This window comes from Lampetra fluviatilis, chromosome 31 (assembly GCF_964198595.1).
Source record: "Lampetra fluviatilis chromosome 31, kcLamFluv1.1, whole genome shotgun sequence".
In the NCBI taxonomy this organism is placed as follows: Eukaryota; Metazoa; Chordata; class Hyperoartia; order Petromyzontiformes; family Petromyzontidae; genus Lampetra; species Lampetra fluviatilis.
The window spans coordinates 9,163,566-9,190,052 of NC_136305.1; the positions used below are offsets into that span (position 1 = coordinate 9,163,566).

General features: G+C 46.6%; 1 protein-coding gene across 1 annotated transcript in view; it reads right to left on the reverse strand.

Moving 5' to 3' along the window:
* Nucleotides 1-26,487, reverse strand: part of LOC144943523 (uncharacterized) — a 77,228-nt gene that overhangs the window by 23,878 nt on the left and 26,863 nt on the right. The window contains exons 6-32 of the mRNA XM_078871051.1: nucleotides 26,353-26,463; nucleotides 25,610-25,681; nucleotides 24,442-24,486; nucleotides 23,114-23,167; nucleotides 21,230-21,283; nucleotides 20,185-20,238; nucleotides 18,460-18,513; nucleotides 17,653-17,706; nucleotides 16,896-16,940; nucleotides 16,218-16,271; nucleotides 15,221-15,265; nucleotides 14,623-14,676; nucleotides 13,589-13,687; nucleotides 11,429-11,473; nucleotides 9,858-9,956; nucleotides 9,368-9,421; nucleotides 8,138-8,245; nucleotides 7,863-7,916; nucleotides 7,427-7,525; nucleotides 6,688-6,741; nucleotides 6,203-6,301; nucleotides 4,899-4,952; nucleotides 4,380-4,433; nucleotides 3,791-3,844; nucleotides 3,129-3,182; nucleotides 2,221-2,265; nucleotides 398-496 (exon numbers count right to left, since the gene is read on the reverse strand). Coding sequence (XP_078727177.1) covers nucleotides 398-496; nucleotides 2,221-2,265; nucleotides 3,129-3,182; nucleotides 3,791-3,844; nucleotides 4,380-4,433; nucleotides 4,899-4,952; nucleotides 6,203-6,301; nucleotides 6,688-6,741; nucleotides 7,427-7,525; nucleotides 7,863-7,916; nucleotides 8,138-8,245; nucleotides 9,368-9,421; nucleotides 9,858-9,956; nucleotides 11,429-11,473; nucleotides 13,589-13,687; nucleotides 14,623-14,676; nucleotides 15,221-15,265; nucleotides 16,218-16,271; nucleotides 16,896-16,940; nucleotides 17,653-17,706; nucleotides 18,460-18,513; nucleotides 20,185-20,238; nucleotides 21,230-21,283; nucleotides 23,114-23,167; nucleotides 24,442-24,486; nucleotides 25,610-25,681; nucleotides 26,353-26,463 — 1,767 coding nt within the window. The remainder of the gene's footprint in view (nucleotides 1-397; nucleotides 497-2,220; nucleotides 2,266-3,128; nucleotides 3,183-3,790; nucleotides 3,845-4,379; nucleotides 4,434-4,898; nucleotides 4,953-6,202; nucleotides 6,302-6,687; nucleotides 6,742-7,426; nucleotides 7,526-7,862; nucleotides 7,917-8,137; nucleotides 8,246-9,367; nucleotides 9,422-9,857; nucleotides 9,957-11,428; nucleotides 11,474-13,588; nucleotides 13,688-14,622; nucleotides 14,677-15,220; nucleotides 15,266-16,217; nucleotides 16,272-16,895; nucleotides 16,941-17,652; nucleotides 17,707-18,459; nucleotides 18,514-20,184; nucleotides 20,239-21,229; nucleotides 21,284-23,113; nucleotides 23,168-24,441; nucleotides 24,487-25,609; nucleotides 25,682-26,352; nucleotides 26,464-26,487) is intronic.

The window sequence follows — 26,487 nt, forward strand, 5'->3', positions numbered from 1 at the left end:
GACAAAGCATCGCCCAGTAGCTGCTGCACTGACTGTTGGGCCAGCGTGACGCTCTAGCGGCTCGGTGTGGTTATGGCTGCCTAAGTCTCCCGAGTGCTAACAGAATCAGAATCTTTATTTAGATTGGAGGAATCCGATGAGCTATGAATATCTTCTTCACAGATGTCCAGTAGATTCCACAGATGTCCAGTACCCATTGTCAATATCGGATTAGTGGAGGCAGAGGCCAGAACAGGTTCTGATATCACTTGCTACTGATTTTACCCGAGCCCAGGAATTACACCCAGTTTGTCGAGATAGCAGTATCGCAGTGCGCTAACCAATGCGCCACCACTCGGTGGGGTGCCAGGAGTTGACCCGCTCTCCCGGCCTCTCTCCCTCGAGGAATCCATCTCACCTTGGCTCCAGAGGTGCCGGGGGTTCCAGCCTGACCACGGATGCCCTGGATGCCGCCGGAACCAGTAGAACCGCGCTCACCAGGTGTGCCAGCCTCACCCTGAAACACACAGCGTGAGGGAGTGAGTGGGAGAGTGGGTGAGTGAGTGAGTGAGTAAATGTGTGAGTGAATACGTGGGTGAGTGAGCACATGGTAAGTGTGTCTACATAACGTGTTTGACAAAGCCACTTTGTCAGAGATTATATGGACCCCACAAGTATTTGTTCTGCCACAAATTTCAGTTCCCCTTCCAACAAACATTTGGGAATATTGGTTTCCCTTCTGAATATTTGCATCACTTAAGAATGCAACTCTAATCCAATGGAATGAATTTCAGCCAAGTCAGACCAGGCTAGCAATCGTAAAAATATTTCCACATCTGGCACACCACATCCAGTATACCTTCTTATATGGCTTTGGCTACGAGGCAAATGCCTACTGCAACCTACCAGTGATTCGAAACATATTCAGGGAGAAATTAAGCCGAGCATATGCCTAACGAGAGCAATGTTTTGCCGGTGGTGGGAACTTATATTAATTCTCTTGGGGGAACAATTTTTGGGAGGAAGCAACATTTGTTTACACCGGTCTGAATGTCTGAGCCTCTTAATGCTGTCGGCGGGGCTGCTGTGGCACGGAGCACAACTGTTTATCTCGCAGCGTCAGTAGCAAGTGTCGCATCTTCACAAATGGCTCTTCCATTTTTTTTTATTTTAAAGTATTTTTTTGGTGGTTGTAAAAGAAAGTAAAAAAATAAGATATTTAAAAAATATTTATTTATTCGCAACAGTTTTATTTTATTTGTATTATTTTATGTACACAAAACTGAAAAAAAATCACTGACATAATTGATACTGATGCATGCACATATAATGCATAATCGTTTTGTTTGCATTCCTTCAACAGAGGAATAGCAAAACTGCATGCACTCTATCCTGAAGCCCTCCTGTTGTGGCTAGCAGAGCACGACATTGGCATTTAGCTTCGGAACATTTTGATGCCATCATACACAAGAAAGGAATTGATTGGTTTTGGATTCATTTCTTTACTCATCTGAATACAGGTTATGTGCAGGGTGCGCATCAAGAGAGCATCCACTGTGAGAGTGATTATCATCAGCGGTGCGAGTGAGCTTGATTGGAATGACTCGCTCACGCGCTCGCTCGGTGGTGAGAAGATGCGACCGCATGAGTCTCCCCACTCAGACACTGCATGTCACTCCCATGCCGTTGTTCAACACGTGATTGGTTTAGTCGATCGACTCCATCGACCGTGGATCATTGTCCGGTGGCGTCGACAGCGCACGTAATAACTTCGTGTCCCATGTTAGAAAGTTACAAAAGGTCAAGCTCATTCTAAATCACACCTTTCGTGTTATGAATATTCTGATGCTGGTTGGAAAAATCTCTCATTCTGTCATGGGGGTAAACGGGTTCCAATCATTGGCTGTGTAAAACAAAAAAAGGAGTAAATGTCCTGCATCACAAATGTTCGTGTGCTTTTTTAAAAGAGTTATGTCATGGACAGTTTCGTTTGCTTCTGTGTTGAGTTGTTCAATATCACTCCAATAGTTTTTTTTTTGTCAAACACTCGACCTCTCTCCTACATTCAACCACACTGCCCAAACCAACATCCAAATACAATTACCTAATCCCGGATGACACCTTCATTGACACGCCGTGTATCATAATGTCAAATGTTGCTCATAAACACAAACGGTTTAAAATGCGTCGTCATTTCCGCCATCACTATGTACGTGCCGAGGCTGCCAGGGTCTTTCTTACCTTGATACCAGAAATTCCAGGCGCACCAGAATCTCCCGGCATTCCCTGGAGGGCAGAGGTGGCAGTGGGAGCAGTGGACACGGGGGGGGGGGGGGGGGAAGCACACGGTGTTTGTTACACGGCGATGATCCACAATGCGAAGAGGTTGCCGGCAAACTCACATCAACTTACGTAGCGCCAGGTGAGTGGTTATTTATTTTTTGAACGGAGGTCTGTGCGACGTGGAATCGCGCGTTTCCACCTCGTTGTGCGCAAGTGATTTGTGCTGCCACAAATGGCAGCGGCGTCGACTTCAAGTGGCACTGTTTTTGATTCGTGGGGCCATAGTTACCATATTCTGTCTTTTCTGTCTCAGTTGTATCCAACTCATCCTATTTCATAGTAGATAACGTAATTATAATGATTATATTTATCATTGTTAATCCACTGCTGGATGAAAGCTTCCCCATACAATATATCGGTCACGGGGGAGCTATTTGACCACACTTCATGGTCCTGATCAGTCCGGGCTGGTGAATGGGGGGCCAACATCGATTCCGAAACTGGACTCAGGACCCCCAGGCGTGCCGGAAACCTGATATCAGGCCTCGGGTTTTCTGACGCAGAGGGCTCACCATTGCACATATATAAGGAGAATGGGCACGGATGTGATGCAATTAATTATTAACTTATGAAGACTGCCGCACGTTTCATCAATGTCAAGGTTCCATGGGGCATATCAGTAAAAGCGTCTTTAACCCAGCAAATGTGCCTCTCAAAACAAAAGCGCATCATTCAACTACAAAGAGAAAGGTAAACAAGTTTCTACTGCTCGCATGAATGCCACTCAACGTCCACCTGATGTTTACTCGATGACAAACACAGTTCCTGCCACTCTATTGCCAACTGATTGCAGCAGCAATACTCACTCTGTCACCCAGTCTGCCAGCCATGCCAGGTCCACCAGGGGAGCCAGGCACACCCTGAAATATAAAGAAAAATAGCTCGGTTAGGGCTGCGTTTATCATCATCATCATCCACGTCGTCGTTATCATCATCATCGTCATTATCATCGTCGTCGGAGTTATCATCGTCATCATCATTTTCGTTGTTGTCGTCACATCTCTCACCTCTTTATCACCACCACCGCCATCGTCACAATCATCTTCATCAACATTATCGTCATCATCGTCATCATCATCATTATCATCGTCACATCTGTCTCATCATAATCATCATCACAATCATTATCATCATCAACATTATCACCGTGAAGATCATTATCATCTGCATTGCTTGTAGTTTCCTACAGGAACATATATCCAACGTGTGAGCAGCAAGGCGATGTGGTACTTTTGCCCACAATCCAATCAATACCATCTCGCTAATTTAATTTAACACAGCGTCAATCATGCAACTGCATGTCAAAATGCCGCACAATAAATACCGAACACAACACGAAGAGGCACGTTACGTGCACAGCAAACGTGGTGATCAAACCTAGGTAAGTCTTATTCGCATCGGCATCACATCCCCGGATGTTTCTCGCAGCGATCTGCTGCTGGTCTGTGCGTGCGTGGTCGCCCGTTACCTGTGGGCCACCCAGTCCAGAGGCCCCCTGCTCTCCTCGTTCTCCGCTTGCGCCCTGCCACGCGAACACAAGGAGCGTTAGCCGTGTGACCCACGACCCATGCACCCGTGGCCTCGGGTCGTCACGTGCAAGTCCCCCTTTTGACGATGCGGATTTGTACAATGTCTAAGTGCGACCACACCTCAGAACGCTGTTGCAGAAACAGTGGGCGTATTTATTGTATCGAGATGCAGGCAGACAGTCAGTCAGTCATAGGCAATGGAAGGTCTTTGAGCCTGGACTTTTATGTGTGGATGTTGAACTGCTTTCGCACCGTAAGCAGCCAACCGTGCTAATCGGAGGTGGGGGAAAGACTTGAACAGGGGGCAGGGAGTCAACAGCACGGACGGCTGGGGGCAGAGAATTCTAGACTTGGAGTAGCAGAGGAGTCACTTAACAACGTTTCCTGTGTTTCCAAACACCACGATGAACGCCTAAAATCCCCTGCAGGTAAGCTCCCATCTCCAACCGGTGTGGAATGGAAAGAGACCGTGAATGGGGAGTGAAGGGCACGAGAACCGCACTCCACGTAAAGCCCAGCGCCACTCACCATGAGGCCGCCCGCTCCCCGTGCTCCATTCTCCCCATCCTTCCCAGACTCGCCCTGTGCCAGCACAGACACTGCGGTCAGCAAAGGGGGCCACTCGGCAAGGGGGTAACGCGGCAAGGGGGTAACGCGGCAAGGGGGACACGTGGCAAGGGGGAAACGCGGCAAGGGGGTAACGCGGCAAGGGGGACACGCGGCAAGGGGGACACGCGGCAAGGGGGTAACGCGGCAAGGAGGCCACTCATCAAAAGGGACACGCATCAAGTGGGACACACAGCAAGGCAATACTCAACAAGGGGGACATCCAGCAAAAGGGACACTCGGGGAGAGGAACACCCTGGGAGAGGAAAACACATTACGTGGGAGACTTTGGGCTCCACCATTGCCCTTTGTTGTGTTTCCCAACACCGAGGGTTATCCCGACATTCACTGCGTTGCTGCAGGCCAACGCGGCCCGGCGGCGTGACCGTTGAGCAATTTTACAAATATTATTAAAAAATTTGTTGTTTATTTCTGACTCACCATGGGACCGCGGTTTCCATTGCCGCCAGTGGCACCGGGTGGCCCAACCTCCCCCTGTGGAACAGAGGAGCGACAGCAGTTCCATCAGCCGCATCCGACGCGTGGAATTCATAAATTCTCCTGTACGTATGTTGAACTTCTTTCACACCGTACGCGGCCAACCATGCTCATTGGAGGTGCGATGGGAAGGACAACAAACTAAACACAAAAAATCTATTTCTCAAGAAATTAGTTTTCAATCTTGATTTAAAAGCGCGTAGCTCCCAGTGGCTTCCTAATGTCGATAGGAAGAGCGGTCCAGATGGCCACATCTGGAGCACGCGATGTTTGATTGTTAGCCAAAAGCCACTGCTGCGAGAATGACGGGAGATGGCTTGATGATGGTTTATGCTCCCAGATGACGCGGACGCCGCTGCACTTGCCAAGCACAAACGGTTCCTTTGCATCCCTGCTCCACTTCAAATCGTGCGTGAAATCACAACACATTTCACTTCAAAATTGTGCCCAAATTGTCACGATTTGAAAGTGCGGCAGTTCCATTTTTGCAATTGCTCAAGCGATTTCCATCAGATTGCAGTTACTACTGCGTCGGCTTTCGGGTTGTAACATCTGACAATTATCTTCACGTGCCGGGAGCATGGAGGGGACTGAAACGTTGGACTTCGAACCGAACAGCGGCGAGGGGTAAAACCCACACTGCAGTTACATCACCATGTCTGCGGAGAAACGAGATGTTCTCGAGATGCATTTTGTGTCAGCGTGCGTGTGCCTTGCATGGTCACACTTGTGCACAGGTAAACTAAACTCAGCTCCAGCGCTCTTTTTTCAGAAAGGACCTGGCCACAATGACAACTCAACAAAGTGGCTTATCGCGTGGAAACCTATAGCAGCCAAATAATCTAAATACACGTTCATGAATGTGGAGGGAAAAACCGGAGGGCCTGGAGAAAAATCCATGCGACGACGGGAAAAACATGCAAACTCCAAATATACAGGCATCAGGGTCTGGATCGATCCCACGACCTCTTGTATATCAGGCGAGGTAGTTAACTTCTCGCCACCATGGCACCCCACATAGGTTCCTACGTGAGATGGGATTTGCTTGTGCACTGCATTGAGACTGCAGTGCACCAAGGAAAACCAAAATGTCCATTGGCTACATATTGTAGATGAAAAGATTTACGGAGACCGCTGGTTAAAAATGGACTAAATTATTGACTAAACGAAGAGAATGACTAAATTAAATCCAAATACTAAGACTACAACTCCACAAAGCCATCAGGTGAGTGGCGTGATGATCTCACATCAATGCCCTTGGGCCCAGGGAATCCCATGGGACCAGGAGATCCTCGGCTCCCGGTGGAGCCTGGTCGACCCAATCGGCCCTCTTGTCCAGCTGCACCCTGCAGGAAAACGCACGCGGCAACGCACACAGGAAGACATCGAAGCCCCACGGTCACAACTGAGATAAGGCCGCTGTTGATCAAAAGCTGTCGGGGCTGTACACGTATTTCCAACAAACGCTACTCAATGAATGCGACATATATTTTGCTTCAACTCTATAGAAATGTTACGTAAATGAATACTCGACTCGTTTAGAAAAAATATTCACTACCATGAGCATTTAGATTACATTTTAACCGTGTATATTTTTTTAATTTCCTGAACTATTTTTGCAAAAAAGTTAACTCATAATATGCAATATTTTTTCATTACCACTTAAAAAAAAATACAAAGCCAACTGAAAAAGTACATCGCACTTTAAAAAGGGGCTCGCAAGCGCGTTTACCTGAGCACCAGCCTTTCCAGAAGGGCCACTGCTGCCAGTAGACCCCGGCGCACCCTGCGGAAGAGACACGGGATGCGGTCAGCGCGACGGCCAACGGACGAAGCCAAGGGGGCATCGCACAATTGCCCGAGATGCACTCCAAGAATAAAATCTTTCGCACTCTCGGGCAAGCGATAGCCATGCCATGCCACGCGCCCGTCCGCCTGGGCGCTGTGCACGATATTCAGCCGGGCAGAGCGCAGCAGGAGAGCGCACGGGCTCGCCATCTGAAGTTCTGCGAGTTCAAAATACTCGTCGGGGAATCAACTCAGCCGTCATCCATCCAGCACACCCGAGGTCAATTATGATGACTATTACAGCAGCAGCAGTGTCAGCAGGAATTATAATCACAATTACATGGCGATTGCAATTCATTACAAACGACGCAAGTACAATCGTAATTGACCCCTGGGGGAATGAAACGACCATCACTTCCTGGGGAAGTTAACAGTGGTTGCCCAATAGGGATACTTGGCCCCGTCATAAGAATGTGGAATTTCCCACACTGGTTCAGGGTTCAATTGAGCGGTAAGCCTCTGAGACTTGACTTTCCGTGACGCCCCATCTAGAGCTCATCTCTGGGCCATGGTGCAGGTGCTGGGCCCCCGCTTTGTGAGCCGTGGCACGGGGGCAGCGGCGGCGGTGGCGGTGGTGGCAGGGTAAAGAGGTGGCTGGGGGGAGGGCAGGAGGCAGCACGCACCCTCGCTCCCGTGCCACCGGCCTCGCCGGGGTTGCCGGGCTCGCCGGGGAGGCCCCTGGCTCCGGAAGGACCGGCCGCTCCTCGATCACCAGGCAGGCCCTGGTACGAGGTGGGGCACACACACAAGCACGCACGTGCACACGCACACACAAGCACGCACACGTACGCACGCACATGGGCACACACACATGCACACGCATCAGCGACACGCAATCGCAATAACTGCACGCACGTATGCGCGCCCAATAACGACCACAATACATGGTGATGGTGCACGCCACAAACGTATACAATTTTTTTTGCACACATGCATGTGCTTAAAGTATTATGTAATTGCAACTTCCGTGTATATTATGTATGAGAGGTTATGTGTGTTGCATATGGGTAACGTTGTGCTCGTTCGCTGTTTCGAGAAATGCAATTGGAGTTCACTTGCCATGCCACCCGCACCCCCGTTGGGACCTGGGAAGCCATTGACTCCAGGGGCACCCTGCACACAAACCAATCATCAGGGCAGACATTAAGGCACTTTCACTCACAAACCGTTTGCAGCATTTTAGCTCAGTTCGATATTAGATGTGACCTCCCAGCAATGGAGATCCGTAAAGTCCTTGCAATGGGACGCTGAGCTACACGTCCATCTGTTTGGTAGACGCAACACCAGGCTTGTGTATGTTGCTCTGACAACATTGCAGCACAATGTGAACCTACCCTGGCACCACCCGGGCCGGCCAAGCCAACGTTGCCCTGCTCGCCGGGGCTGCCACGCTTGCCCTCTTCTCCAGACAAACCCGCGGCTCCCGTGAGACCAACGTTGCCCTGAATCGGACAGACAGAGCCACCAAGGCACACACGCACACACGCACATACACACGTACACACACACACTCAATGACAAAGGCTCCCGGTCTAGTGCTGTCGGCGAGCACCTATTAAAGCCAGCGTGGTGCTGCGGGAGGGTCGTGCGGTCAGCATTGTGTCCATCCTCCTTCATTCGTTGAATGTTGATGTTCCCCATGCCCCTCCCAGGCAACACGGGGAAGGGATTGAGCTGGACATCGACCCTGCTGGAAGATGCCCCTATCTGAGTGGACAAGTCTGGAGGTGTCGGAAAAACAACAACGGCAGGCACCTTGAGCCCCTATCTAAGCATTTGTGCGTCATGCGGATATCAATGTGGCTCCCGTACAGGAGGTGTGCTCCCAGCTCTGCTCATGTGACAATGACGCACGGCAGTATGCACAGCTGCAGCCGTAATTGCCGCATCACCAAATCTGCGCTCCCAATTTGTGTCCTGTTTGCTTGAGAGAAATAATGATAACTGTGACAGCAGCCGTTCAAACCAGCGGTGAGATGCCCCTGAGCGTTCCGAACGAAAAAACCTGCTTGGGAAGATCCTTTTAACCTGACCTCAGTCCCACGCTGCTGCCCCAAGTTGTTCACACTGCACGCGAGCTCTCTTCTTTTGACAGATGCATAATGACATTACTGAATGTGGTGTTTAGTCATGCTCCACGTAGTCCTTAAACCTCAACCTCCATCATGCCTCTACCTGGAACAGAGAATCGATAGCCCGCAGCTCCGGAGCCGCATGCGACTCTTAAAATACTGCCCCGTGATGTTATTTATTAAGGACCCATCGTCTGATATCCACCACATGCATTGCGGCTCTTGAAATATTCGAGTTTTTTTTACCGAATAAAAAAAAAGGCTCTTCTTGTTATTTTGGTTACTGATCCCCTGACCTCCACCATCTTTTCAAGCCTCTACCATCCCACAGCACAATCACTCCTCCTGAGCCAAGTATTTAGACAACTGCAATAATTCGACGTACATCATGATAATCATCGTAATCATTTATTCTTCATATCGCGCCCTTCCATGCAGTACATCTCGAGGTGCGTAATTTATAAATTGAGGGAGCTGGACATGTGTACTCACGTGTTCACCCTTGGAGCCTGGTTCTCCCTTCAAGCCGGGAATTCCAATATCGCCCTGAGTGGAACAAACATCCAGGATTAAAATTCGTGTGAGACATTCATTGAAGGTGAAATGCCGATGATCTGTAAATCTCACAAACATTCGTAACTTTATCCATAGAAGAATGTTCAGAAACCTAACATAATCTAATTTCAGTTTTCCACCAGTTGGTTTCATAAACACATGCAATGTTTACATCATGCAGCAGAGCCGCACACAGAGTCTTTGTAGTCTGATACAAGGGTCACTGCCACGGGTACAACAAGAGCCTCATTGTTATCCATTATACCTTATTAAGTAAGCAGTTTTAAATAATACATATCAGTGGTCATAACAATCCGGTGTGGATAAAGTTGCTTTCTTTAGGCGGTGTGTGCATTACGTGTTAATCACATTCGCGTTTAACGACTGCAGCTTCGATCTGTGTGCAAAGGCCACGTGCAGTACTCACAGAGGGCCCCTTGAGGCCAGCGAGGCCGGTTTGACCTGGGAGGCCCAACACTCCCTGGGGGCCAGGGAAGCCGGGGGCTCCAGAAATGCCAGGGTTTCCCTGTGAAGGGTCAGGGGTCACACAGACACCACTCGCGGTCACAGCACCGCCACATGACATCACACCGCATGTACCACCACACCACATGTCCCACCACATTGCATGTGCCACCACACCCCATGTTCCACCCCACCGTCTGCTGCACTCCTAGTGTGGGTCCTCATGCCCACACACTCACTAATGGGTGACAGCCAGAGGTGACGCATTTCCTAGGATGGCACTCGCCAATCTTGTGGATGACAGGCTGTAATGGAATTGAGGGCATCGTTTGGTCAATCACGATAACTTGCTTAAATGTTTGTGCCCAATCATCATCCACATCTCAATAATCGTCATCATCATCATCATAAACATGGTTGTTAATTGTGACTAATGGTAGAATCAATTGTGGGATATGTAATTGAAGATGGTTGAAATTAAATATGTTGGTTAATATATACTGTGCATATTGATCTTTCAAGTTAATATTTACAGCATTCCTGCATAATTTACAGAAATGTTTAAATACTTTTTGATATTATTACAGACGACCACACATAGACATAAACACATATTTCAACCATACAGCCAGACTTTTTTTTACAGTCACTCCGACTGCGTCATAGGTTTTTCCAGGTAAGAAAGATCAACATTTCGGGCCAGAAATAAATGCCTTAAAAAAATTTAATTTTCCTTTTTGACTTTCCCCCCATAGAACTAACCTACTTCTGTCGATGTTATGTCTACGTAATGTGCCAAGCAGATGACATTCCACGCGAGCGCTGGCTGCATTGGGCAGGACACCGTGCGGTGCGTGGGCGATCTCGCAAAAGAATAACAAAGCGCATCGCCGACTCTGCCTCCCGCTGCCGTGCGACACAAAACACCCACGAGCGACCGGGACATTGGGACTCGGCGCGATGGCCTCCAGGTCCTCTCGTCTAGCTCAGCCCAGTCGCCCGGTGGGAGTCGCACACTCGCCGATCGCGAGTAGCAGCAGCAGCAGCAGTCATTCAGGGCTTAATGTCAGCCGCAGCTGTTTAGGGGGCTGAGCTCTCGGAATAATGTATTGCCCACCTCCAGCCCCCCTTAGCCACACTGTCGGATGCGAGGGGGGGCGAGGGGGGTGGGGGGGGTCTGGGAGTTGGGGGGGCGCGCAGAAAATATTCCGTGAGAAGTTAAGCTCTGATATCATTATTGTCGGTTAGCGCAAAGAGATTGGATTTTTCTTTGCTTGAAAAAAAAGGTGTATTGTCTAAGCTAGTTAGAAGTCATGTGTCATCCCGTGACTCAGTTAATGAGCAAGATACATTCCAATATTAAAATATAACCTTTGGAATACGATGTAACTACATAATAAAGCGTGGGTGATTATATTGGATCGATTATCGATAAGGAATCATTTGTTTTGTCACAATCGATTGTGCAGTGAGGGAGAGTAATACATGACAGCATCGTAAATAACACATATATACATAAACACAAATACTTACAAGTGGTCCTTTGCTTCCAGATTTCCCATTATGTCCGTTGTTTCCCTGTTAAAAACAAAAATTGCACAACGTTTTTGAATACAAGTTAATTTTGCGTAACCAGCCGAGACCTCAGAGAGACCAGGATGAGTCTCATTCGCAAGAGTGACCCAGGGCATGAGTCTGAAAGTTGGGGGGGGGGGGGGCGATGCCTGCTGCTGTGTGTAATCCCAAGTCAGAAATTTGCGGATTAATTTGGCCACTTGGACTCTGACGTCAGCACACAAGAGCCGATTCTTGCGAATTACCTCCTGGGACGGTAACCGCCGACTGCGGTTATTGTGATGGTTATTACATCCACAGTAATAAAAACCAGGGTGGCCACTGGATTCGAACCGTGAACGTCTGCAACAAGCGGTGAATGCGCTACCGCTATCTATTTATTTGTAACTAAACTATTTTATTGAGCAGGTAAAACCCACCTGTTAGCTCTTTTTGTTCAAAGGCAACCTGGTCACACACGATGGCTCATCGAAGTGGCTCATCATATGTGGGAATTTATACTCGCCAAATAATCTGAACGCGTAAATAATCGTGAGAAACTTTCAAAGCAAAGCTGCAAAGTTGTATTTAACTTTCTTACTTGCTTATGTACAGTTAGAGATGTGACAATATTTAGCTTTCCAATGCTTTTGGTGGCATGGAACGCCAATTCAAATGTTTCACTGCTGACAATAACAATAGCAGCCCTCGAATTTTAAACAATATCATTACAACAAAACATAAGCACGCAACGCATATGAATAACAACGATTGGCAGTTCAAAGTGGCTGGCCTCAACAACGTCGTAGGTTAAAACAAAACGCCACTTCACACAAACAAAACAATGAGGTAATGCACCGTGTGCATCACAGCGCGTTTTAATTCTGACAATGAATCAAAGCAACGCACTGGCCTCTTGGAAGAAATTGGGGCTCGCACACAGACACGCTGCATAAGCAGTTTGTGTGGTGGACTGAGGTTTGAAGGTATCTGCTGGGACAAGAAGTCTTCAGTGAATGGCAACCGTAAGACTGCCCGAAGCGGACTCTGATGCCTCGAGTAAAACTCCGAGGACACTTGGGTCAGAGCTGCACCGAGGGCAAACGTGACTGATTAAAAAAACTGACACGTGATTGATTTAAAAGACTTAAATGTGTATTTTGCTGAACACATTTCGCTGCCCCTGCCCCGTAGAGGCGCTGCGCACTCACGCGGTTCGTGCCGCATGGGCACGCACGGTGCGGGCAGAGATAGCACACACACACACAAAACACTTGACTGTGGCACACATACGACTGATAGAGAGCACTGTGAGAATACACAGATGCTCTCTGCAATGTCGTATATGCAGCGCAATGTTCATGACAAACGCCTGTTCAAAAATATACTCCATAATAATATCCAATTATGTACCCAGGAATGCCTCAACAGGTGTCAAGATACTTTTTTTTCAGGCGGGTCCAGAGTTCAAATGTTTTATTAAAATGAATACAGCTCTGTATTATGCACACCTGCCAAACGCATCGTCTGTCTTTACATAATGTCCACAGGCAACCTGTGACCGGTGCGGACCTTGTGCATGAAATGGACTCTACACATTAGCGAGCGTACCGTACGTACGGCGCATAGGCAGGCATTGCCCCCCGTCTCCCTCGTGTTTGTTGAGTGCGTGAGAGAGAAAACAAAACAAACGGGGGTGGCGCCGTGGTTTCCGAGGTCAGAGAGCTGAGCCACCACGCTGAGATCCCGGGATTCAAAACCAAGCAGCCGCCTGTGGTGAAACTGCGTTCTCAAGTGCAGCGAGTACATTTCTTTGTAATAATCGGTTCTGCCTCTAAATTTGGTTAAAATTCTAGCTCGGATAATTGAATTACATCACTTTGATGTATTTTAATTATGCGATGAACATTTTCCTCTCTCTGTGGCAGTGCGGGTGGGACATTTCAGCTCTCTACTTGTGTGATGCAATGGTCACGTGAATGGATCTCATAGGTAGCTCTGTGGCAAACGGCTCTGTGGGCCGTAGATTCTTCATCTCATTATGGGAATAAATTGGTGGGGGGGGGGGGGACACAATAATAATAATAATAACAACAACAAATAATGTATGAGAAAAAAAAATCTGAGCAAGAAGCGTACCGGGAGCCCGACGAGGCCAGGAGACCCAGGCAGGCCGACCTCACCATGTGACCCCTGTGGCCCCGCAGGCCCACGCGACCCACCAATGCCGAGCTCACCCTGCAAACGACACGGCGACGGCGGGGCTGGTCAGACCGGTACAGGTGAGAGCGCGCTGCGGGACACAGCATCAACGGCAAGGCACAAACTCCTCGCAGGTCTGATTAGCGCGTTTGGCTACGTGCAGGTGCGAAAGAAGTTCAAGATACGCACGTACATGTTTCCCAACGCTGTTGTTTTACCACATTCTCAGGATTTAAAAAAAGATGCTCCAGAGAGTAAGGTGTGAATAAAGTTATACAAATCTAATCACACACACGTGAAGCAAATTCTAAAGTGCCCACCACACCAACTTTTTGTTGTTGTTGTTAAACATAGGGAAAAAAGTGTATCTTATAATCCAGAAAATGTGGTACCTCTACTGAACTACGCAGGACAGAGTTCCAACAGCAGGTGCCACCACACAGAGGCAGCCTTCTCCCACGAGACACTGGTAACACCCCTGCTCCCACCACATATCCCAATTTGTATTCACTCTATGACTGATTTGACTTCACCATTAACTATGGTCGTGTACGATGGGACAAAACTAAACCACCAGTACAAACCACCTATTTTGGACAAACCTGCATAAAAAATGCATTAACGCTGTGCTCTTATATTACGTGAACGTATGTTAGGAACACCCAAATTAGTCACAGGCAGTATATACTATTATATATATTTTTTCATATATATAATGGGCCTACCCATCAATATGCCCTGTGTTGAAATTTTGACTTTTCTTTTGAGGTTGTTGAAATTGAAGTGTGTAGCATGCCTACGATAACATTGTTTTAAGCCTCATTTTCCAAGTCTGCCTGGGCGAAATTGTTAACTTCGTCCTGCCATTTTTGGCCGCGTTTCTTTCCCTCTGAAGGCAGAAAAAAAGGTACTCTACCTCCCTACGCTCAGCCCAGGGCTGGGGTCTATTACCAATTAGGCTGCCAACTCACCTTAGCTCCGGGCTGTCCAACAAAGCCAGATGACCCAGCGCTGCCCAGTGGACCCTGCAGGCGAACGCAAAGGACAGCATCGTTTAAAAGTCTGCACGCTGTGTCAGCAATTCTTAGAGCATAGGCAAAGTGTAAGGCGCGTTCAACGTTTTCCGCAAAACAAGAGTATCGATGTTTTTTTTTCTCTCCCTCGTCGGCACGCGTGACAGCCCACTGATGCCGAATGACCGAAAACACGTGACGTTTAATCTTGGATTTGTCTGCGTCGTTTGACATCCTCGTGTCTTTGCTGTCTGACGATTCCGGCAGGAGAGATTGTACATTTTTACCATTATGAATAAAGAAATAAATATATTTTTGGCAATGCGTAAAAAAAGTATTCAAGAGGAGCTCCACTGTGGAGATGGAGCGATGAAATGAGCTCGTGTGCGGGTAGCTGGATTATCACATTGCAGAACCATGAGATACGACGGGCGGCGCGGTCATCATCCAGCAGTGGATTGACCATGGCCAATGATGATGATGATGATGAATGTGTAACAGTTCATATTCGTGATAAAGCACAAGATCATAACTTTCAATGCCTGCAGGTACTCACAGCTGGTCCCCTTGACCCCACCAGCCCATCGCTTCCACGGGCACCCTGAGTCAGGAAACATACACACACACCATTAGAACCGATGCTCTTAAAAGGATTGTTTTGTAACGTTGAATGCCTCTTCCTCTTCTTATTGCTCATGGCAGGGAGTGAGACGGCGACGTCTGCGTGTTCACATCTGGAGTTCGCCACGCGGTGAACGTCGTCAACGCTGCCGGCGTTAACGATCGATTATCCTATTCCATTCTTTGATTGCGAAGATGGTTTTTATTCAGGCGCGTTGTGCACAGGGGGTTTGCGAAGTGGTCAGCATTGAGGAGGTGCGGTAGCCCGAGAAGCACAGGTGCCGTCGCGCGTGAACGTGTACAGGAATATTTGAAGGAGTTGTATTTGAGAGCATGTTTGGTTAGCTGTGCCCCTTGGCTGTCACCGGGTTTATACTCTCATTTTTGTTGTTGTTTGAGTGGATGACGGTTAGAAAGTGTATTTGGTGAGAAGAAAATAAATATATCATGTACTTCTTTCGTGAAAAAAGTATCAAAACCACACAAAATATTTACGTCTTCTTAACTTTGATCAATTATAGTGAAACCACATTATAACGTTCCTGCTTTGCATTCCGCATGTTTAATCCCACATCTATTACGCATTCAGTGTTATCTGATACAACATATTCCTGCATCTAACATTCAAATTGACCCATACCATTAAAAGTAACATATCTACGTTTCACGGGAAACACCCGAGGAAACGCCGCACTGGAAAAAATGAAGAATCGTTTTCGTACTAGACGAATAATTGATGCTACTTTTAACTGGAATCCCAGAAATCGCTCGCACTGTGGCTGCACGTGAGTGATGCCACGTGCGCTTGGGACGCGTGGGGATGGCTCGTGGTGTGGAGGTCGACAGAAGGTGTGTGAGTGACTGTGTCACAGCGAAGAGATTAAGAGGATGTGTGTGAGTGACTGTGTCAAGGACGGGGTGCGGACACTCACGCTAGAACCAGGCCCTCCGGGACGTCCTCGCTCACCAGTTGATCCCTGGGGGCCCTGGGGTACGGAGAGAGGTAGGAGAAATGTGATGTAACAATAATAATCATCATCATCAGTTCTTTATCTGATCCTTAAATCGCAACCGTCATGGGGGTGCCAGTGATGCCTCATCCGTGGACTTTCTTCGTGTTTGCCTGTCCTTCACAGTCTCTATCAGGGTCGTGCCGGCTGGTCAGTGCCTGGTATCACATTCGTCATCCAGTCGATGCTGGGTCATCTTCTCCCTTTCTTTTTAATCACGTCATGTCCTGTAAGATGACTATGTTGGATAGTCGCCCCCTTATCTTGTCACATGTCCAAACCACTGCAGTTTTATTTGATGCCAACAGCGGCTCTAGGCGTTGTTCTACCTTTTATACGATTTTGACGAGGACCGATTCATTTGTGTGGTAGGCTGCTTGTGGTATCTGTGGTCATTTGCTAAGGTATCTCATTTTGGCTGCTAATATTCTATTTTTAGATCTCTGTAGTGAGTATCCACACCTCAGCAACCACGTAGCACTGTGGAATAGCTATTGCTCGTAGGAGTTATATTTTTGGGTGTGAGTGATACACTTGAATAATACTTAATGGTAAATAATGTAAAAGAATGCAAATAGTAATGGGGGTATAAACACTTACCACGTTGCCTGGGGAACCGTTCTTTCCAGCCGCACCTCTCTCCCCCTGCAAGAGACGGAGGAATTGGCGGTCAATCCACAACTACAGCAGTAGAGTCTACACGGATGCTGTAAAGTCTATCAGAACTTAAATGTGAAAATGAATGTTACGCGTATGCGTTGTTTCACAGCGTACACCTTCGATATCAGGTGGCACCGTGCAATTTGAATATGCAATGAAGACAGAGTGGTCGAACCTTTTCCAGCCATGTTTGAAGACTGTTTTTTATCATATATTTCTCAAATTTGAATATTTTGTAGTTTCAATGAGTTTCAACCCCTTTTTTTATCTTTTGTGATTTAATTGCAGCAGAAGTTATACATTGTTGTGCTATTTTTAGATGTAAAGTGACTGTGGGCAGCCCTTTGTAAAAGACTCCTCTGAGCTTAATTGTATTGTTTTTAGGGGTTTCAGTCGAATCCTCAGCTAACCAATGCCTTCTGAAAGATCCGCATGTCTGTGTAACGTCATCACAATAATAACCACACTCTTCACGTGCGCTTCTTCCTATTTTCACAATGCGATCTTGTTGATGAGCATTAGAAGGGGTTACGCAATTGTGACTAAATTTAAAATCAGGGGACCGTCCACCTCGATTAGAGCTCTGTACATGTTTCTCTTGGCAGTGATGCTATTTAAGAACCAGGATGGGCCTGATTGGTTGGTTAGGAAGATATAAATTACGATGAGGTGTGTGTGTGTATGTCAGCAGTCATACCCGGTGACCATTCCCTCCAGATTCTCCCTTGGCTCCAGGAATCCCGTTGTATCCCTTTGGGCAGAAGAATGTATTCGGCATTGTTATCGACATGGCTGCAATAACAAAAAAAATCGAATGCTATTGTAATTCATAATCAAGCACAGCACAACCATAAACTTTCTCCAAATTATCGTATGAATGCTAATAAGGTATTTAGAAAACGTGCTCCATCCGTACTCATTTTATCAAACAGTCTGCAGGAACTGAAGGGTGCAAAGATTAAGTGGGCAATAACTGAAAGCATTTAGAAATGTATACGCTTGAATTATTACAATTATTATCAATTACTGTGAGTCAAATACATCAAGTAGCATTTACAACAATATACAATAATATACTGTATGTGCAAATAATGTTGATAACATTTCTTGACATACCAAGAGTTACTTAAGACCTTTACAGAGCACTGTTATAATTTTTTAACCACCGTTTATAAAAATAGACGGGTGACATTATTTTCTTTCTAAAAGATAACAAAAATTGCATTTTGGTCAACAACAACAACCAAAGCTCACTCTGTGACCTTCGTTTCGGCTCCATTATATACAACTTGCTATATTTTGTTGTTGTTTTAGGACCGAGCTGTACACGTGTTCGGTGAAGTCAAGCGCTTTTGCGTGTTCCCACGAGGTGTGCGTGTAAAGCGTTTGGGAGACGTCTCGCTGCTCCTGCTGCTGCGTGTTTATGGGTGGGGTCCGTCCGGGGTCACGCACTGCCGGTGTTGCGGTGGGCGTGGTGACCGTCTCTCTCGGTGGGCTCGCTTACCCTGTGTCCCTTGGATCCGTGCATTCCGGGGCTCCCGTTCATTCCAACAAGACCCTACACCACCAGCCGACACAGCAACAACCTCTCATCCATCCCTGGAACGTTGCAATACACCTCTGCCGCAAACAGTTGTAGAGTACTGCAAGGGGCAATGCAGCGCAACTACACGATGGTGGGGGGTTGACAGACCCTGTGCCTACGTCTCAGCAGCTGTGTTGTGTTAGAGAGGGCCTTTGTTTGGCTCTCAGTGGCTTAAGGGTGTCAACTGAAACCTGACTTGACAATACATATTTAATGAGCTCACTCTGATGTACATGCATCTCCGCCACACCCAAACTAGGACCCTTACAAAAATAAATCACATTGAGATTTTCAACCAGTTCATTAAGTGTTTGAGCCCATGATACTGAGATGAATTGTTCAATAACTATTCAAGCTAACGTTCACACAGTTTTACATTTTGTCAGGATTTTCTTTCATAAGGTTTTTCAATTGGCTTAACTCAATTTCAGAATCACATTAAGGGGGTGGATTGAGTCAAGTTCTAACAAAGCATTTTCAAGCTAGCTTTATACCCATATCCTCTCACCCCAACAGCAAACCTAAGTCACTATATTGTATTTTATATTTGTTTAAGTATTTACATTCCTCCTCTTTCTCTGTAATGGGCACTTCCAACTGTTTTATACCACGTATCTAGATACGGATAAATAAAAATGCTACATATAATAAAGTAGTATTAGGCTGCGCATTGTATTGAGCGAGTGATCAGCGCAGAACTGAATACAGCGTTGCCACCAAAACTAACCTCTCATCCCTGCAACTATAAGCCTTGTTACACTTTTTTCTCATCTCTATATATACGCTACTGGTGGAAAATCAATATCAGAAGTTACTATGCTGGCCTGTAAAAGGGGGCAATAGTTCATTCAAATTGCCGTGACGTGCAATACAATGGACGGGCACAAGGATCTTTGTTGAATAACTAGTTCAACCACAGGCAGCCTACGAATGCACATCCGTCAAGACAGCATAAACACAGGGCTGAGTGAAGGAGCAAGTTGAGATGACCAGGATGGTGGCTGACCACCCTGGGAAATGCCCTTCCCTGTCACCTCTGCTCTTCATGATGCTATTTACTTATTTTTGGTTCACACGCTAATGGGCTGTGGTGTGGTAGGTTCGCCTTTAATTAAAGGTTCATCTGCAGCAGAAGGTAGTACATCTGAATGTGCGGGTAAAACCGAACATCTGTTGCCTCAGCCACCTTGAGTGGCGCCTTAAAGCCCCATTTTCACGAGGGGTGATCTTTGCCAGATGTAATCGCCAGCGGCAGCACGAGGCGTATGCAAACTAAGTACAAGCTTAGGGCCCCCAAGTAGCTCCGGTGACTCCAGATTCATAAATTAAATAGATGTGCATGAAATAGCAACTCGAATACAACCTCCAAAAAAGCATAGCATGTCTCAATCTCTGTCACCTCTCTTGTCCACGCACTTATCTCACTACTGCCCCAATTGTGACTATATTTCTCTTAACGCACTCTATCTATCCATCTATTGTCTATATCATCTCACTCAGGATTTGATCAATTTAAGGGAGGGGTTAGGACGGGGCGGGGTGTGGTGGGGTTCCCGAAAAATAATTTCTGCTCAGGGGCTCCAATTGGTCAGCACTACCACCGATCATCGCATTGCCAGCGTGAGCGGAGGGGGAGAGACGCACCATGTCACCCGGCCCGCCACGATCCCCTGGCCGGCCCGACTTCCCGTTCTTGCCCTGAAACAACACGGCGGAGAGAGGAGGGCCACACACGTGCGGAGGTTAACGCGCAATCGCCCGGCCTGAATGTTCACAATGTACACACGCGCACACGCACGCACACACACACGTGGCGTCTTTCGTTAAACCGCGCTGCCAGTGGAGCTCGAACGCAGAGAAAACGAAACCCTCAACGCATTCGGCCCTCGTTCATAGCGGAGAAGCACCACTGCCCTGAAACGTTGCTTATTATATATTTTGTTATTATGTAAAAACAGGTTATCACGCCACCAATATGAACAGAATAATGATTGCAATCAACGGCTTCGTTACGGTGGACTTTACAGTTCACGAATGACTAAGTGATTTTCGGCTGGTGGACAATCCACAGTTGGATGAAGCCCTCCCCGTGGCCCGTATTTGTCATGGCAGTTGTTTGAACTTTCTTCCCTTCGCTAGACCATGTGTGGGTTGCTGAAGAATGGGTCCCAGGGACAGGTTCAGATACCACCCAGGGCAGTGCGCGAACCGGTGCACCGCCAACCCCACATGGCATGTATATTGCATATACCTCGCGTTTATGTTAAACGAATGCACATCACTCAACCAGCATAAACACGGGCTGAGTGAAGGAGCAAGTTGAAATGCCTGTGAGGCATATACCAACAGGATCCCTTATTAGAGCGAAAACACGATATACACATATTCAAAATAGCACAAAAACTTGTAATATATATACACTATATATATAATGTGTGAATACAGCAACTAGCATGTTCAAAATACACAGTGTAAAGTATGAAATAAATCATGTATGTAGCCTGTAGTTATTCATACAAACTCACTGTTTGTGGCACACAGCTAAATATCGTATTTATCTGGTGCTGCACAACGATGAGTGAGTGTATACCGCATGGACGCGAGAGCTGGGGGTTAAGCGGAGGTCACTGACAAAGGTCTCATTTTATCATCGTGGTGTAGGGACTGCGAGAAGCTGTAAGCATCTTACATCATCTCCAGGATGCCCAGGGGGGCCTGGGGGACCAGTTGGACCCATGTGACCCTGGAACAAAGAAAAGGACAAGTGTTAGACGTACACACAGCAGGCACAGCACGCACACCGCACACACACACATCTCCCCTCTTATAAAACACAATGAAAGGCGAATTGTAAAAAAAAGTGCACAGAAAGGACTTTTCATTTTCTGTTCGAGTGAGAACATCCAATATTGAGCCATGCTTCCAAGTTTATGCTAAACCTCAGGAATTTATTTTTGTCAGCCCAAACAAAAGACTGATTAATCCACAAGATCAGCCTCGATGTGCGAGAATCATTACTTTAAATTACACGGTGGCACAATGTATACATTTATAAAGTCAATTATTTGAGCTGCAGCAGATTTCCCAGAATACAGTACTCTCATGAAAGCGGGCCACCTACTTGAAGTAGTTTTTATTTTATTTTACACTAACTTAGATGTATTATATTTCAGACAAGCAAGCGTGTTGCTTCTGATTCCACCTGGGCACGACAGTAAATTCCATCGTGTTGCGGGTGTCTCTTGCGACTGAGCAGTGACATATTTGGCAGTTCACCCGTCCAATGGGGCTTTACAATAAAACCGCACAGTCGTAAATCAGTGTCTCTCCAAGAGCACCTATTCTTTAAAATGTCAACAACAACACAATCAGAGGCGTGAAACAGCAGTGGCAGACAATAACTAATTCACAACCATATTTTTTAAATATTTGTAAACATTTACCCCACTCATTCATGTGTCAATTTTGACCTTCATCAATAATCTGAATGAAATGTAATCATAACACTGAATATCCCAGTCTTATAGGGTTCAACATTTTAAACACTGCCACCGCCGGTGAAAGCAGCAGAGTGCATTACAAGCCACACTGTCTGCTGCTACAATGACACTGAAGACACAGGATCATCACCAATCACAGCAGCAAACTTCCCAGTGTCAGCACCGCATCAAAAGCCCAATTCCCTCATCTGAAAATTCCAAGCAACATTGACAAAGGCCCCCTCCCTGCCTTGCACGGTCATCAGTTCTCCTCTGAAAAGACTGGCCAAATCCCGTACCGGATTGATGTTTTGTTTGAAATTAAGGCCTTGTCACGAGGGGTACGTTTCGATTCATAAAAGCGTCGACACCACAAATGCAAGGCCCGTGCTACTCGATACACAGACACTTTTACTCCAATGACATTTCAGCAATGTTTCCACACTGACCAGATGGATTGTAAAATGTGAACGTACCCACACTATGCCCCGCCACAACTGATTTACCATAAGACTTACTGTGGTGTAAACATTTTATAACGGAGGAGGGGGGGGGGGGCACAAAAAATAACTGTTTTAAGGGCTTAGCCACCTCTAACAGGTATTGCACTTTTTTTATTCAAAGTTGTAACTGTATACTACCAACTTTGGTAATCTGACTTAAAACATAATTAACGTTCATCTATTTTATTTTTACAATAAAAAGTGTGTTTTAAGGAATGTATTGGAACACATCGTGTTGTGTCTAAGTAGTTGGGCACTGTAATACAAAAAAAAAACTTCTTGCAACAATTAAAGTGAATTATCCTTAGCATGGAAGATAGTCTTCGTGGCCCGATGAAATACAGCACGAACAAGACTAGAAACTGTTCACTGCAAATTCAGTCTGTTGTGAGCATGCGTTACGTTTTGTTGAATTCAAATTGGTACTCTGCCAAAAACCATAAGTCAGGGGGATTTTGGACACATTTTTCCGTGGATATAGTTGAGACAGGCCCGTTGAGCAGTCGCAATAGCGAACTGCTATGCCGATGAGCTGTGGTGAACATTGGTGCACGTGTGGTTGCGTATGGGAGTGCGTGCGTGCGTATATACCGGTGACCCTTGCTCTCCACGGATGCCTTGTAAACCATAAGGACCAGAAGGACCCTGTCAGAGGAACGAGGACTTGTCAGAGACACGCGTGAAACGTGACACAGCAAGTGAGCCAAGAGAATGCTCTGTGACACAGTTTACTACATCTTGAATCACCATATTTAGATACAGCCTCGGGTATTTCAGCTCAAATGCCAGCAGAAACAAATCAGTAATGGGTTAGTCGAGCAAAAATACGATCTAATGAGGCCTCATTATCCTTAATCTCATTTAAAAAAATATATTTTTTCGTAGTAGATGTATTTCCTAAAATGATTTGGAGTTAAACAACACGATGCTGTTAAAAGCCCCTTTAACAATTCCTCAAACAATAACCAACATTTAGCACTGTACCCTCTCATCAGATTTCGTGAACATGATCAGCAATGGAGCGACACTCCTAATCAGATGGCTCGTTCAAGGCACGGAGAGAAGAAGTGATAACCACTTCCCCTCATACCACGCACCCGAAAGTCCCCCCTTGCCTGTCGCCTGCAGCTGTTAGGGCTCCCTAAGACAGATTCGGCCCATAATGGGCACCTACCGTGATATTATTTTTAAGCCCTTAGGCGTCAAAGGTAGCCCGACGTGCATTCTGTTTCACCCTCCCACCCCCATTCACGACAAAACGGCGCCAAAGTAAGGCTCGTGATTAGCCAGAGGCAAAGGTGGCGTGATTGGGAGACGGGGGAGCCAGAGGTCCTCACTGCTCAAGAAAATCCCGAGATGAACTCAAATGCAGCGGTCAATCATTCACACATGCGCTGTCCCATGGGCTGCAGGTGTAAGTGCTGATCACTAGTGAGGATGTTATTTTGTCGGGATTATTTATCCAAAGCCTCTTTCTTCTTTACAACCACCATTCTCATCCCAGAAGTTGGCATCACTTTTCCAGACGAAAGGCTTGATGCTTTTAACCCCGTGCTACTTAAGTGGATAATTCCCCAAAGCTCTGTACTAACCGCGTGTGAGGATGCATACAGGCTCAAAACAAACACACAGAAGCACTGATGTTTATTTAAAAATATTGTGTTTAATCTCTTGGAGGAATGCTTACCCTGTCAGATTTTCATGAATGCAAACCTTTGTCTTGGCATCTCGACAAAACAACGTTGTACATCAAAGCCGTTTTACCATCAATGTAAAGCTGCGGGAGCCATTGAAAGACTGCACCGTGATGGTAGTTAGGTGGACTGATTTAAAAAAATATATGCTTTTGGCAACTGACATTAGTGTGCTTCTGCTTATTTCTATTGGCCACGGTGACGACAAGTGAAAAGTGTCCTTACTGAAGACCCTGGCAGTCCGTGAGGACCCGGAGGTCCAATGGAGCCCTGCGCGACGAGAAAACGAAGAAGGATTTGAAAAGCGTTCAATGGCGAGCAGATCACACTTATTCTTCTTCACAGCCTCGAGCATTACATGTAGGCAACACTTTTGTTTGAAAACAATTCATATAAATCACAAGTCAACGAAACACATTTACATCTATTCATATATTTTATTCGCCTCATTTGCACCATTACGTTCATATGTACCATTTTTTTTATTCTCTGTGAAGCAATTTGGTCAAGGTGCTATATGAATTACGTGAAGATGAGATATTGTAAGCAGACGTGCACCATTTCACATGCAAAGTAAAGTTTTCTTGGTTCTTTCGGTAAAAGTCACGTAGAATGGTTTACGTGACTTTACCGAAAGAACCAAGAAGATGAATCCCTGCAGTCACGAAAGCTTTAAATCGAAATCAAAGTAAATCTAATGACAGAACAATACGTGGGGCTAAATATTCTGCTCATGGAGCACCGTTGTCAGCCCAAACGTATACGGAAATAAAAGGCCACGCTCACATCCATTGCACTGCGGGTCATTTATGAAGTGTCAATGGAACACCTTTTGCGAACCACCTCTGACCTCAAGGCATTAAATCCAGGAAATCAATTCATATATTACACCTTGAATTGTCTTCTTGGTTCTTTCGGTAAAGTCACGTAGAATGGAAATAATAAAAAAAAGAAAAAAATTATAATAAAAAAAAAGACGTAATAAAATAATTCTCACGACGTTTCGGCCACATTGTAAGTGACTTTACCGAAAGAACCAAGAAGATGAATCCCTGCAGTCACGAAAGCTTTAAATCGAAACCTTGAATTGTCTTCTTGAGCTTCTTGTTGCTCATTGCATTCCTGCTTACATGTCAGATTATAGAATTGTACAGGAATGTAACAACCCAATTAAGGAATATGTACTGTGGCCTTTTGCGATGTGTTCAGTTTCAGAAACGCAGCGAGAGGAAGGCAGCATACTCTGCCACTCTTCTTCGCTGACGACCTTTGCTGGTGCCTTCATTAGACATACACTTGGGAACGTAGTCCACTGGAATTCCTGTAAATGAATGGTAGCTTGGGGGGGTTGGGGGGTGGGGGCAGGGGGGATGGGGGGAGGGCATTGGCTCACCGGAACAGTCATTCCCATTCCCATCATGGATTGTCCTGACTTCTCGTCGAATCCTCCTGCCATTTGGGCTTGCTGCAATGCACAGGGGCGCACATGTGAACGCACACACTCATGCGCGCGCACACGTGTACATGCCTTCGCGTGCACAGCAAATACCTGAGGCATAACGCTGAATTGTTACCACTCTATGAAGCCCATCGTCATATGTATCGTTACCAGCGATATACACTGAAATAATTCTAAATCATGAGTAAAGAAAAACATGTAATGGGTAGCATTTTGATGGTTAACAGCTCCTAGATAATTGTAGCAAGCAATACAAACAAAAAATACGTATCGTCATCTGACATAATTCTCGGCATGTGCCGCATTATTTTAACGTGAACATTTCTAGAACAGATTGCTCACAGACCGCATTTTAAAATCCTATCGTAAATTGTCTTCCGTTGCGTTTCCGGGTTGTGCCGCATGCATCTGCGCTCAATTCAGCTCCTTCAAGAAGCTCCAGTCGAACAAATTGGCGAGAAAAACGTCGGCGGACGTCGCGCCGAACGACACGCGGTTACGAGCCGACGGCACAGCAAGTGCCGCCGTACAGCACGACCGTGAAAAGCTACGCCACGGTAGCATCCAATTGGAAATGTATTTCTCAACTAAAAATGATCAAATTAACCTTCGATGTTGGAGGGGGGGAGGGGGGTGGAGGGGGGCGGGGAGCAGAAATGTACCCCCAATGGTCTCACATTTCCAAAGCGGGTGGAGGCGGATGGGCCGGGGGATCCAGGGGGCCCTGCTGGTCCTCGGGGGCCGTTGTTGCCAGGCTTGCCGGGAGTCCCGGGGATACCCGAGGAGCCCTGCAGGATGGCAGCACAGCCACC